This window comes from Perna viridis, chromosome 9 (assembly GCF_037379345.1).
Source record: "Perna viridis isolate PV_CMFRI_1.1 ecotype Kerala chromosome 9, ASM3737934v1, whole genome shotgun sequence".
Taxonomy (NCBI): domain Eukaryota; kingdom Metazoa; phylum Mollusca; class Bivalvia; order Mytilida; family Mytilidae; genus Perna; species Perna viridis.
Window position 1 is genome coordinate 23179736 of NC_142453.1, and position 14484 is coordinate 23194219.

At 34.1% G+C, this 14484-nt stretch overlaps 1 protein-coding gene across 1 annotated transcript; it reads left to right on the top strand.

Annotated features, from left to right (window-relative positions):
• Positions 1 to 4981: 4981 nt before the first annotated feature.
• LOC148607391 (uncharacterized) lies at positions 4982 to 13950 on the top strand. The gene is made up of 4 exons (XM_088545939.1): positions 4982 to 5078; positions 6668 to 6701; positions 9734 to 11473; positions 13604 to 13950. Exons 1-4 carry the CDS (start codon positions 4983 to 4985, stop codon positions 13786 to 13788), a joined length of 2055 nt encoding a protein of 684 aa, XP_088402065.1. The 5' UTR covers position 4982; the 3' UTR covers positions 13789 to 13950.
• The last annotated feature ends 534 nt before the right edge of the window (positions 13951 to 14484 follow it).

The window sequence follows — 14484 nt, forward strand, 5'->3', positions numbered from 1 at the left end:
TTGTCTGCTGATACGACAACATATTTATCCTGTATAGTAGACTGTTTTTGCTACATCCGGCTATTTGAAAAACTTATGTAGCATTGACACTCATTGACCATCTTAAAACTTTCATACGTGTAAGCATTTACTTAAGGTTTCGTATACTTTTGATACTGTCATTGCACCCGAAAGGTATTGCAGTACCTAATCTGTGTATCCAGTATTCCTCTCTTTCCTTTCGATAGCTTTTATTTAGGACAGGACTGTTGAAACATTCCCATTTTCCAATAAAATTCCAATTAGATTCTTCTTTGTTAAATAATTTCATTGTCTACTTAACTTTCATATTTTTTAATTATTTTGATGAGATTAAATATAATTTTCATATAAAACAGTAAAGAAAGAAATAAGAGGAAATAACAGGAATATCAAAGTCTTAAAGTAGTACTCTAGCTAAGAATCATGCAAAATCAGGTTCATGGTTGAAAAGCCTACATATTTTTTTATTTTTGATATTGTTTGAAATATTATAGTAAATAGAAATTAACATGTGGCTATTCATATAACCCTTGTTTTTAGAAAATAAAATATGTAGAGAATGTACTGTAGAATTCAAAATTAAGGGAGATAACTTTGTAAACGACACTATAATACAATAGAAACTGTTGGATTTTCAATGTGAATTATCTCTTAAGAGCAGACAGTTTGAAATGAAATACACTTCATCATGTAGATCTATAAAGCAACTTAATCACAAAAATAAAAATGTGTAGTCTTTTAAGGGATGAATCACATTCATATATTACTGAATTTGCATGAACCTTAGATGGAGTACCACTTAAAATGTTCTACCGAACATACATGTTGCTTAGCCCTTCCGTTCTGTATCACATTTATATATGACAGAAATCAAAACTTATAAGACATCCAGTTCAAAGGTCAAAGTTCATAGGAAAACATATCAAACTATGTAAACGCTGACAAACGACGAAAGACTTACAGTTATTTTCTTAACCTGCAGTATAATAGTGCTAATTAACGCACGCGCTATTTACGAGAAACTAACATGCTTTAACCAGTGGCGGACCCAAAGGGCTGCAGGGATTTGGCACCACACCCCCCCCCCCAACACTTTTAATTGGAAAATTTGTCATTTTCATGTGTAAAATTAACAAAGAATGGCAAATAATGTCCTAGTACCCCTTCCCTTTCTGAAGAACCTCGGCTGGCACCTCCCTTTTTCCAAAGTGTCTGGACATGGCCCTGCTTTAACTTTTTTGAACATTAATCAGAAAAAAGACTTCAACGTCTAATAATTTTAAAAAATAGTGTAAAAACAATATAAAAAGGCTCGTTACAGAACACGTATTGCGCCAGTAATGGCTCTTGGGCTTAATTTCTGAAGCACCGAATTAAAATTCAAATTCCTGTACTGTTTAACAACTCTATAACAGCTAAACATTTGTAAGGTCGAATTCAAAATTAAGAGAGATAACTCTGTAAATGACATTAAAATACAATAGAAACTGTTGAATTTTCAATATGGATTATCTCCTAAGAGCAGAAAAACTGGAATGAATAATTATATATTTCACCATATAGGCCCAGAAAACAAACTTAATATCAAAAATAAAAATATGTAGCCTTTTTGAGGATATGTCACGTTTTGCAGAATTTGCATGAAGCTTACAAAGACTGCTAATTAATATATTTATCAAACTTGTTACAGTGAAACTGTCTAACTGAAGCACGTTCATCCTCCCAAGTCAGGGTTTTAAGTCCAGCCTCGCTCCCTCAAACCCCTGACATCACTCATTCATATGTAGCGGATATCGTCCAGCGCCATCTAGTATCTTACCTAACTTTAACCCGGATCCAAAATCCAATCAAATCACTCGTAATAGAAACTCTTCGATAATAACTTACAAAATGGCTACATACACATAACGTCATTTTTGTCGCTAAAGACTCTAAACAGAATCTACAGTTATCATTTTTGGTCATATTGAATCATCTTACAACTATCAGTTACTCGTATCATTGTTTACCATTCCACAGACATTTTATGTCAAATCAATTTTCATTGGTGTTTCGCACCCAAAGAAGCAACCAATCGGAATTGGCTGGACGATACCCGCTAAATATGAATTAGTGATATCAGGGGTTTGAGGGAGCAAGGGCGGACTCAAAAACCTGACTTGGGAGGATGAACCACGTTTGGACTGAGCGGTTTTATCGTGTACGGTAGGCGTTCGGTTTACACAGGTTCAAAAAGTATTGAAATTGATATAAAAGCACTTCAGGGAATGTTTGGTTTACACAGGTTATGGGTTTATATCCATGGTTCTATTTAAACAGGTTTCACTGTATAAAGTTTGGTACAAATGTAAATTACATTGCATATCTGAAAACTGAACTCTAATGAAACACATAGAAATTATCATTTCAATAATACTGTTTTGATTATTTAATGTTTGAGGCACAGAAAGTGAAACATGTAGAAGGAAATTATGGTAAAAATTGGTACTATTGTTCCTTTTCTAGTAATATCAAGATTGTAGGAATCGAAATGTGATAACAGGCTTTGCCAATGAGGGACGGAGCTATTGGTACTCAAATGACATTTGACCAAAAGAACAAAATAATAATGAAAGAGATACCTATTATATTAAAATATTGAAGCGAGCTCATTGAAAAGCAACAACCGACAGAAATGCTTCTCAACCTACACATTCACAATGCTGGCAGATGTATCACACATTTAATGCTTTAATGCGCCAGCTCACATTCAGGAGATGTTGGTCATTATAGGGTTTGTAAGTCTCGTTCTAGGTTCAATTTCTGTTCCTGAATTTCCTATGTAGAACACATTGAAATCCGAAGACCGATGTGCATTTTAACGTTTACTTCCGGGAAATCAAAACGCTGCATCATCACAATGCAAAACATTCTATTTTATGCTTTTCTTAACATTTTTATCTTGTAGAACTCGATTAATTGTCATGTTTTATCAGTATTTGTACACAAAAAGATATTTTGCTCTTTCTACTGAACTCAGTGCTATGATAATGATGAATCCCCATGCATTTGAATGGTAGACGAGTACCCACCCTCATGTAACCACGGAGTCTCGTGACGAGACTTAATACCCTAATGAGTCGTTTAATTACTTCATATTTTGATTAAGTGGAATCTACAACTATCTGTTATACATGTAGTTATTTGGGCCTTTAATTTCTTCGATCCTATTAAAGGTGCGTTTTGTTGTGACCTCTAAATGTATAAAGCGTTTTGTATTTAGGTTATACGCTGGTACGTTTGTTGCGTGTCACCAAATTCCTGCTTTTTTATGGTAAACCAGAAGTCATTCATTACTGTATACACAATCTGCCTTGTGATACTGTAAACGTACTAATTTTCGCTGTTTTCGCGGCGGACAGAAAATCGCGAAAAATTGTATCCGCGAAATTGCCTTTAAATACTATATAAAGCTTATCTTTTTTAAACCTCGAAAATTGATACCCGCAAATCTGTTCACCCGCGAAAATTAATACGTTTACAGTATATATTATGAGTATGCACTTAATTTTTTAAGTTATTTGATAGTACTCGATTTTGTCAAGGAGTCTGTGAAGTGTAAGTTTGTATAAGTAAAAAGGAGTTAGTGAAAGACTGAAATAAGGTAATAAATAACCCACCAGTTGGAATCTGTAGTTTGTCAATTTGTACAATGATCGGTATTTAGCCGTCCAATACGGCTTTTACTCGTCCAATACGTCATATTGGACTGGTTAAAATCCATATTGCCCTAGCGTATTGGACTAGTTAATCAATAAAGGTATAATTGCGTAAGGTTTTCCATATTGGCTGCGTAATTGGTCCTCGGCTAGAAATATTGGACTCCGTCTACGCCTCAGTTCACTATGGCTAGCCTCAGACCTACAACTATGCCAATATGAAAAACCTTACGTAATAATACTATGGGGTTTTTTTTCAATCTACGGTCTGGATACACGGCCGTCTGATATACTTGACTGAAGTATCCCAAGAATAATGGGTTGTCAATAACGACGGGTCAATCTGCGTGAATAAAATAGTTGATAGGTTTACTCTTTATTATCATTACTTATTATTATTTTATCTATTACAACTGTTCATTTTTTGACAGAATTAAATTACAGGCCTGTGATAATGAATTGCAATGTCCACTTATAGATTTTGTTCTTTAAGCCTCAAATGGATTAAACCATTAATTCGAGGTTCTTGAAAATGAGTGACAAAATACAGCTAACATTTGAAATATTTTAAAATGAAATTGAAAAATATCAACAAAATTTGCACCGCCATTTTTTTTTATAAAAAAGGGGAAAAATCAGAAATTAAAACGCTGATTTTTTTTTTCTGCATGTCAAGGGTAGAATGATAAATGTCAAATACACACCTGTTAAATACGACTTCTTTTGAACAGCGTTGTCATCACCGGGATTTTGTCCTTCAGTTCTACGTTTACGTTTGTTCGCATTATCGTACGCATGCCCCTTTGCTGGTTCTAAATATCTCTAAGTATCTCCCTTGAGGGACGACTCCGAGGTCCGATTCTTGCCATTTTAGATGTAATAAGTGGTAACTTGTCGCTTGTTTGGGTGGGTATCTGCACACAACCAATCACTGCATATGACAATTTAAACTTAACCACGACTGTTACATAAGTATCATTGAATAATGAGATTACTTTAATAAATGTCCTCCGTTAAACCAAACGCTGCATAATTTTGCAATTAAATGCATATCGGTGAAGTTCAATCTGCCATAAGAGACATTTTTGAGGATTGTACGGTGCAAAAAAGAATCAGTTAAGTATAATATTTGCAATAATTCCGTGAGTCAAAATCTGTCATATCAGGAATGTAATGGTCTCTAATAGGATATCAAGCGAAAGGCTGTTAAATGGTCTTTAAGTACAATTATCATTAACATAAAAAAAATGGTATATAAGACGGATGTTTCGCATAAATGATACTGATAGGCAGAAAAGCCACTTAACCATTATGGAGTGTTTTGGTCTTTTGGTAGTGTTGTGTGCTATCTGCATCTGTGTAAGTATGCTATTTAAAATTTGCAGTACAAATTGGTTTTTTTACGGTTAATAAAAACTAAAAACTAAAGATACAGTAGTTCGATGCCTTGGGATGTTTTAGTATTGTCTGAAAACCGGTATGTGTAAATATGCTATTTAAAATTTGCAGTACATATTTTTTAACGGTTTATTAAAACCAAAAATTTAAATGAGAAAATACATGTGTTTGAGGCCATGGAATGCGTTTCCTTATACCTCATAATTGTCTATATGAATACTTCAGCTTGTTATATATGATTTTTATATTATAATTTAATTATACCTAATCTTGGCCTTTTGTGATGCAGGATAGACCTGTATTTTTTTCATGGTTAGACTGACCCCTTATTAGGCCAAGCTTTTGTTTTAGGAAATTTTTCAATTTTTATGTTTGCATTATGGATATTCTTCCTTTTAAATCCTTATAATACATGAATATACGATATCTAACAAAATACCATTTGTGTTTTATTTTTAATCAGCCGAGGTCCCAAAATGAGGAAAATATGAATGTTAAATTATTTCAATGACTGATTTTATGTTGAAGAATAACCATTTAAATAAGTTAAGCAACTATCTTGATTTTTCTTTATGTCCCTCACTACTTTAGCAAATGCGTTCAGAGGATTGGTGCTTGAGATAACGTGACCTTTGTAAGGATATTATTACAATGGCTGATTACTTATACAGACAATATACAAAAATTTTTCCACAAAACAGTTGTTTGATTTTCCCTCCCAGAATCTCTTTCGACTCCTTATTTAACTGTTTTATCAAAGTGTTTTGTTACTAACACCATTTAAATACTGAATAAATGTTGGCGCCTTATTAGGCAAAGATTGCTCTTTTTGCATTTTGTTTCTTTATATCATAATACATGTGTAGTACTTCGTTAGGTCTTCAAACAAAATTTCACTTCAATTTTCACAATTATTTGTTGTTTTTTTTTCTGAATCAGCACAGATGCCATAATGAGGAAAACGTAAACAAGTACTATCTTTAAAAAAAAGATAGACGACGGGGTAAAATTTTGTTCCTTCTACTTATAATTTTCTGCATTTCATTCAGGAAACACATGGCACGAAATTTCGATACAGTTTTTTTTTTCGAACGCCACTATGTTATCAGATTTTGGCCAATCGGGAAACAGAATTGCAATCAGGTGACTTGCGTTTCCATGGAAGAGCGTCTATATGGCCAAAGGGTAAAAAGCGAAACTATACCGACCGCGTCGGATAAATTTTAACCGGTAAAAATATCATTGTAAATTCGGATCAGTCAAAATCCGGACTGATTTCACTGATCTCTTTGTTTTTGAATTGTGTATTTTAAATTTAAATAGATGTAAAGGCCACTTTACTTTAAATTCACTTCCTTGACTCATTTCTGCGGGCCTGTCCCGGTTTGACTGAACGTCTATCGTTAGCCTCGCATGCGATGCTCGGCACATGTATCAATGTCTTTCCGGTCAAACCAAATTTTCACTTGCCCCAGGTGACGGGAAAGTAGAATCCTAAAACAATGATTTTAACACATTAAATGACAGATCTTGTATACTTTCGTTTTCAGGTTCAAACAACACCACAGTACTTTAAGGAACCAGGTAAGAAGTTAAGTTCAAATAAGAAAATCTCCTCGTTATGTAACAGTTTGTTTTTAAATGGATTTTTTTTTCCTTTTTGCCACAAAATACGCCTCAACTACTCAGGAACGTCATGCACATTGCAGTAATTCTGATTCAATTCATTATTTTCTTTATTTATGTCACATTTCAATACAACATTTAATCAAATGTCGCAGTCATGATTTTTCAAACTATCAATTCCAGAGCGGACTTCCTCAATTTTTGTTCGAATCCGCACATATTTTTATGCTGATGGCTTTTTTCACAGCAGATTTAGTTGCATAAGAATTATGATTACTTTTTACCATTCGAATATTTACGTTTTCTGACTATGTGATGTACATTGTAAGTCACTTGCAAATCTTTTTTTCAAAGGCTGGTATAAAAGTATTCTACATTATAAACGACCTGTATTAAGCAAAGACAAATAATTTTATACTATAACGGCTGAAACAGTCTTTTAAGTACGCGTGTGCCCAGTTTCATTTCTAATATACACTGTATGATGAACATAAATCTGAAACTATTTTTAGATGTACCAGTACATAGACAGTAAATATGGCTGTTGTAAACGTAGAACTACAAGAGTCATATTTTTTTAAGTATAAGGTTTTTTATTTATATATATATATATATATATAAATCAGACTGAAGAAGGTCATTCATGTCATAAGCGCACCAAATTCACTTTTATTTCTTAATAAGTAATGGTTGCAGACCATAACATCGGTCTTAGCATGTCATTTAATTCTTGTACTTGAGATAATAAAATCTGATTGTACTTGAAATTGGCAAATTGCAAGAGTTATTGTTCTTGATTTAGTCTGATTTTGGTTGAATTTAGTGGGAGATGATTGTATGGTTTCTCAAAAACACAGATCTAAATACAGAATGGACTATCATTAGGTAAAAATTAACATATGTAGAACATGTTCTACTCAATGAATACCCTCTATTATAGTAGGGTATGAATTTTGTATGGATTGGTACTTATAAAACGTCATCATTGAAGAAAATAACAAGATTTATTCAAACTGCATACTTAACCTTCGAATGTTACTAAGCTAATACAAAAAAAAACGCCGCAGTTCACATCAGTTCAACTATTCTCTTTATTCCTCAAAACAGACTCGGAGCTTTATCTTAAATTCGAAATTAAGTCTAGACACTGCATGCAGACATTCTTCTAATGACTAATAAATCCGGAAATATCGTAGGATAGTGAATGATTTTACGCAACATGTTGACGTTTCATTTGATTATAACCCGCGCTGAGAATTCCGAACAATTGTCTCCAGCTGTTAATAAGAGAAGGAACCAACGTCTGTCGCTATGTAGACCTAGTCCTCCACTTCACCTATCAAACGAATCCTTTTCTTAACTTCACTAAAACATAACATGAAGCAACGTTCACACTTAATTACAGGCGCGTAGACAGTCACAACAATAACCAATGGGTTATTGTTTCACCAAAATCGGGACGACTTTAATTTTTCTGAATAATAAAAATGTATTGATTTTCATGAATGAACACTTTGGACTTCCTAAAATTGTTCAACAGAAGTAATTGTACAATAGAACATGGATTTTCGTTTACACAAAATATATAGCAATGAGAATGATCTTTGAATAACCTAAATTGAAAAAATTTGAACGTACAAGTGATAAATTGTACTATTTGTGACAATGTGCAAGATAAGACAAGCTTCATAAGAAATATAAGCCCTTTTTAATGCTTTAAAAATATTTAGGTGAAGGTTAACCACTTCGGACTACTGTGGTTTAAAAATCAATATACTGTAATTTGATGCCCAACAAATGTATAAACTTTTTAAGGACATTTGATGCCCTTTTTTTAGTAAGTTATATATATATATATTATATCAGGAAAACAACGTACATTTCTTTTTACTGTTTCCGCTTAACTACTTCTTTCAGAGAATATTCAAACAGTGTACACCCAATTAAGAAGTTTCTCTTTACTCCTGAAATTGATTTCCGATAACGGCTGAATTGTTTGTGGTCAAAGTTCAATAATAAATAACTAGAGCAGAACGATCTTCTAATAAAATATGATTTTAGGCTTTGTCTTTGATGGACGGAGCTATTTGGTCTCAAATGATATTTGAATGTCTTACATCACTGATCAACATGAATAATCGAGACTTCCTATGCGTCTGCGTTAAAAGTTATCACTTCCTAATTGCATACATCTGTCATCATTTCCTAAATACGACACTTCCGACGATTTTGAAAGAGTCATCAAGAGAACCAAGGTTATAGCAGTAATCAAAAGAATGTAATCCAGGAACAAAGACCAGACATAGAAAACAGACATACACAACAAAGAACATAAAGTAACTAAAATCATACAAACAAATTAACAAAAGCAACATAACCCTGTTCCAGAAGCCTATTTGTTAGAATTCTATCGCGATACAAAAAAACTTTGTAGTTTCTGCAAGCTCTGGCATAACATATGAGTTGTGATATGAACACTCTATACCATTCATGTTTCTGAGCATCATTACATATAGGATGTAGCTGCCGCTCCGTCCAGTGGCGGATCCAGAGTTTCAGGTATGGGAGGCCCCACAAAAGTGGCGGATCCAGAGTTTTAGGTATAGGAGGCCCCAAAAACAAAAACAAAAAAAATTCTTGACAGGATCACCGGTGATGATCTCGAAGTGATCCGAATTTTCTAGGGGGGTTTGGGGGCATGCCCCTCCCCGAGAAAATCTTGAAATATTAAGCCTCAAATCCGGCATTCTGAGGATATCTTGAACAAATTTTCAACATTTTTTTTAAAATTGAAATTTTCTAAGGAGGCCGCCCTCCCCCTGGATCTACCACTGCCGTCCATATTATCATAGTATCTCTTTCAATAAAATTCTAATGTAACTAAACGTGTAAATATTTCAGTAAATTTCCCATTCCGAATACTGTTTGCACAATTCTGCAAGTCTTATAAGCTACTGTATATAATTACAATACATTGTACTTTCTTATAGGATGTGTGGACGGTTCGGAGACTTATAACGAAGGCGATGTCTTTTATAAAAATGGTGGATGTAAGAAATGCACCTGTAAACAGTACGGATTTATTTACTGCACTGACGTACAGTGTGGATGCACATACAGAGGAACAAAATACACTGTGGGAGAAACATTTCCACAAGGCGACAGGTGTAATACATGTACATGTAAGAAAACCGGAAAAGTTCAATGTTCAGATAATCAATGTTGTATATACGGAGGCAAGACTTACGATGTCGGCAAATCCTACACTAAACCCGACAAGTGTACAGTCTGCACTTGTAACTCATATGGACAATTTGTCTGTTCCGGTGTGAAATGTCGTTGTAAATACAACGGAATATATTACAATATAGGCCAGACCTTTCCAGAAGGCGATGGGTGTAATACATGTACATGTAAGAAAAATCTTAATGTTGATTGTTCTGATAATCCTTGTTGTAAATACGGAGGCAAGACCTATGATGTGGGCAAGTCCTATACTAAACCTGACAAGTGTACAGTCTGTACTTGTAACTCATATGGACAATTTGTCTGTTCCGATGTGAAATGTCGTTGTAAATACAATGGAATATATTACAATGTGGGCCAGACCTTTCCAGAAGGCGATGGGTGTAATACATGTACATGTAAGAAAGATTTCAATGTTGATTGTTCGGATAATCAATGTTGTAAATACGGAGGCAAGACCTATGATGTGGGCAAGTCCTATACTAAACCCGACAAGTGTACAGTTTGCACTTGTAACTCATATGGACAATTTGTCTGTTCCGATGTGAAATGTCGTTGTCAATACAACGGAATATATTACAATATAGGCCAGACCTTTCCAGAAGGCGATGGGTGTAATACATGTACATGTAAGAAAAATTTTAATGTTGATTGTTCTGATAATCCTTGTTGTAAATACGAAGGCAAGGCCTATGATGTGGGCAAGTCCTATACTAAACCTGACAAGTGTACAGTCTGTACTTGTAACTCATATGGACAATTTGTCTGTTCCGATGTGAAATGTCGTTGTAAATACAACGGAATATATTACAATGTAGGCCAGACCTTTCCAAAAGGCGATGGGTGTAATACATGTACATGTAAGAAAGATCTCAATGTTGATTGTTCGGATAATCAATGTTGTAAATACGGAGGCAAGACTTACGATGTGGGCAAGTCCTACACTAAACCCGACAAGTGTACAGTCTGTACTTGTAACTCATATGGACAATTTGTCTGTTCCGATGTGAAATGTCGTTGTAAATACAACGGAATATATTACAATATAGGCCAGACCTTTCCAAAAGGCGATGGGTGTAATACATGTACATGTAAGAAAAATCTTAATGTTGATTGTTCTGATAATCATTGTTGTAAATACGGAGGCAAGACCTATGATGTGGGCAAGTCCTATACTAAACCCGACAAGTGTACAGTCTGTACTTGTAACTCATATGGACAATTTGACTGTTCTGACACTGAATGCGGTTGTGACTACAACAACAAATGGTATAAAGTTGGTGTAACTTTTCCAGCTGTTGACAGTTGTAACACTTGTACATGTACAAATCATAATGTTGTCACTTGTACCAACAAAGCTTGCGAATGCAAGTACAATGGTAACACATACAAAATATGGCAAACTTTCTATGCCAATGATGGCTGTAATACATGTACCTGTAATACGAATGGCAAGGTTACTTGTACAGAAAAGTACTGTAACGGTAAGTTGACATGTTTCATATCGCAAAGTAAGTTAAACAAGTAGAAATTCTCTATATTTACTCGTTAAAATACCCTTGAGTGTAAGTTTTTGTAAGAATCGGGCAAAATGGGAAAAATCAGAAATATTCGTATCAAAAACCCACCGATCTGACGATATAAATTCATTCAAAGATGTTTTCTCTTTATGAAAAGAACATTATTTCATCTCTGCATCGCTGGATTTGCTCAGAAATTTTCAATAGAAAGTTAGAAAATTGAGCGTTTTTACGGAGTTATCTGCCCTTGAAATGTTAATTTTCAGTGCATTTCAATGAAAATAAAACTCAATTTACCAAAATGATACAGAAAATCTTGTCTTTTCTTTGATTCTAATGGTGCCAATAGTTAAATCAAACTTTCAAATTGGTGGTTTTTTTTTCCTACCATGTTTCACAAACTGCCTGGTTCTTACAAAGTCTGGCACTTAACACAGACATAGACAAAAATCTAAATTATACTTTACGTTTATAAACTGTGGGGTTAGTCAATTTCCGCGAGGAAAACTCTTTTGCTCCATCTCACGGGAGTAATGTCATGCTAGTTCATCAACGGTATATAGGTCTTTATAGCACGAAATAAAAATGAACTCTTACAATTGAAAAATATATATAAAAAAAAAGCACATCCAATGTAAACAGGCGTCTTAAGTAGCACTCCAGCTAAGAATCATGCAAAATGTGATTCATGTGTAAAAAGCCTACATCTTTTTATTTTTGATATTTTGTTTAAAATCCTTTAGTCAACGGAAATTAACATGTAGTTTTTCGTATAACCTGTGCTCATAGGAAATAAAAATGTATAGAATGCACTGTACAATACAAAATTAAGGGAGATGATTCTGTAAATGAGACTCAAATACAATATAATCTATTGGATTTTCAATGTTGATTATCTCTTAAGAGCAGGTAGATTTGAATGAATAATTACACATTTCATAATATAGACCCTTAAAACAACGTAATTATAAAAATAAAAATATGTAGCCTTTTTTGGGGTGTATCACAATTTCAGATTTTGCATGATTCTTACAAAGACTGCTACTTAAAGAATTCATTTGAAATGGAAATCAACGATCATGATAACGACTAGACAACGAAAATAGACACAAATAATAAGGAACATGTAGTAGCCAAAAAAGTATTACGCAAATGGAAGCAAAAGTTAATGCGCAACCTGGACTCTACTATAAAACTGGAAGCTGGGAGCATGGAACAGGTACACTGGAAGCGTAAGCGCCATCTGCTACTCTAGCAGCACCCGCCATTTCCCTTACTGGTCATGAAACCAGATAAACATCCGTCCGTTTAGTGCTGTATCTATATCATGAAACAAGAGCGTTGATATACATATAGGGACAAAATACTATGTTAATGTATTGCAGTACTGGTCAATAGGGCGCGTTAACTGCTTAACTGTCTTTATATTGACATTTACAAAGGGAGATATGAATCAACAAAGGGGTGGGAATTGGGAGACAAGGGATAAAGAGATAAGATAAATTGAGCAGAAGGTTGACGAATGGAATGGGAGATGGGAAGAAAGGTGGATGGGTGGTAGGGGAAAATAGGTTGGAGGTGAAAGGTGGTACCATACATGCACACACCCTCATATATACAGATCTCATTTGGATGGATCTTGCTTCCTGCAATACGTCAATTTTACTATCTGTATATAGTTTATATAATTCTAATTTTGAAGATTTATTAGCAACTGCATATCAAAATATGATTTTATTGTATTGTTTAAGGAAGTAGACCTAGGGTAAGGGATATAACTCTTGAAATTAGTGATATGTTTGTATCATATTCAATTTCACTAAAACCTTTCAAGCTTTCATTTAAAACAGAATGAAATTAGTTAAACATGAAATTGGTGTAAAATGCTGAATACAAACGTTCTAAAGATTTGTAAGAGTTGTGCCACTTGCCCTAGGTCTGCATCCTTGATGTTTTTTATACATGCATAATATTAGCATTAACTTTATCAACGTTACAAAAACAAAATATGTTGCAACTGGTTTTCTCTATTTTAAACCTCCTGACCATACGCGATTCATATCTGATAATACAATATACAATTCTTTATTTTAGTGTGCGAGCTTCCATTTAACCCAGGAACTCACTGTAGTAAAGGAATCACACGATATTACTACGATAGCAAGTGGAAACGATGCAAGACATTTACGTACTGGGGATGTGGTGGTAATGGAAATCGCTTTGACTCATTCCAAAAATGTCAACAAAAATGCATGCCAAATATTGGATACATTATTTAGTAGATTTCCCGAAAGTAGAGGACAGTAACTAATAAAATATTATTTCCTTCGAGTTTTAGAATAAGTTACAGGAACATCTTAAAACAGTATCCGATTAAAAGCAGAAACAGTTTTCAATCTCATTTCATGAATGTTATCAGGAAATAAAAGGGCCAAAATGCATATTCTGTATTTAAATGAGCATCATTCAATGATTATCCGCTTTCACCACCCTATTTTACCAATTTTAATTATATCCATTGTGTGTTTCAGCAATAAAAAGGTTACCTAAAAATATTGCGTGAATCACCACTAAAGAGCTGCAACAGTTCATTTATCGTGCAGTCTACCGCTGGCTGCTTTTTTTTGGGGGGGGTGTAAAATTTGACATAGAAAAAATGTATGAATTTTTTTTTCGGCAGATAAGTGTTACACTTAGTGCATAAGCACAGAGAAAATATTTTACGGACTTTAATTTGGCGTTATAGACTAACTGCAAAACCTCGCCAAAATGAATACCCACCTATACGGTATTTCTGACCTGGTGTCAACTTAAGTATGAATGAACAGAATTCCCACTTTTTACGTTGTTAAAGAACAACTGTCAGATCTTTTAAACTTGGGTACATACATAAAAGCCATTTGTAAGAGATTATTTGGGTTTACTTCTTGCATTATTGAAAGGGAAACCACGTGATTTGAACAGGATTCAAACAA

What these genes read in the sequence shown, in the direction of transcription:
- LOC148607391 (XM_088545939.1), top strand. Translation starts at nt 4,983, where the DNA reads ATGTTTCGCATAAATGATACTGATAGGCAGAAAAGCCACTTAACCATT. An exon ending in TGTGTGCTATCTGCATCTGT is followed by an intron (nt 5,079 to 6,667) that starts GTAAGTATGCTA and finishes TTTCGTTTTCAG; the next exon opens with GTTCAAACAACACCACAGTA. An exon ending in ACAGTACTTTAAGGAACCAG is followed by an intron (nt 6,702 to 9,733) that starts GTAAGAAGTTAA and finishes ACTTTCTTATAG; the next exon opens with GATGTGTGGACGGTTCGGAG.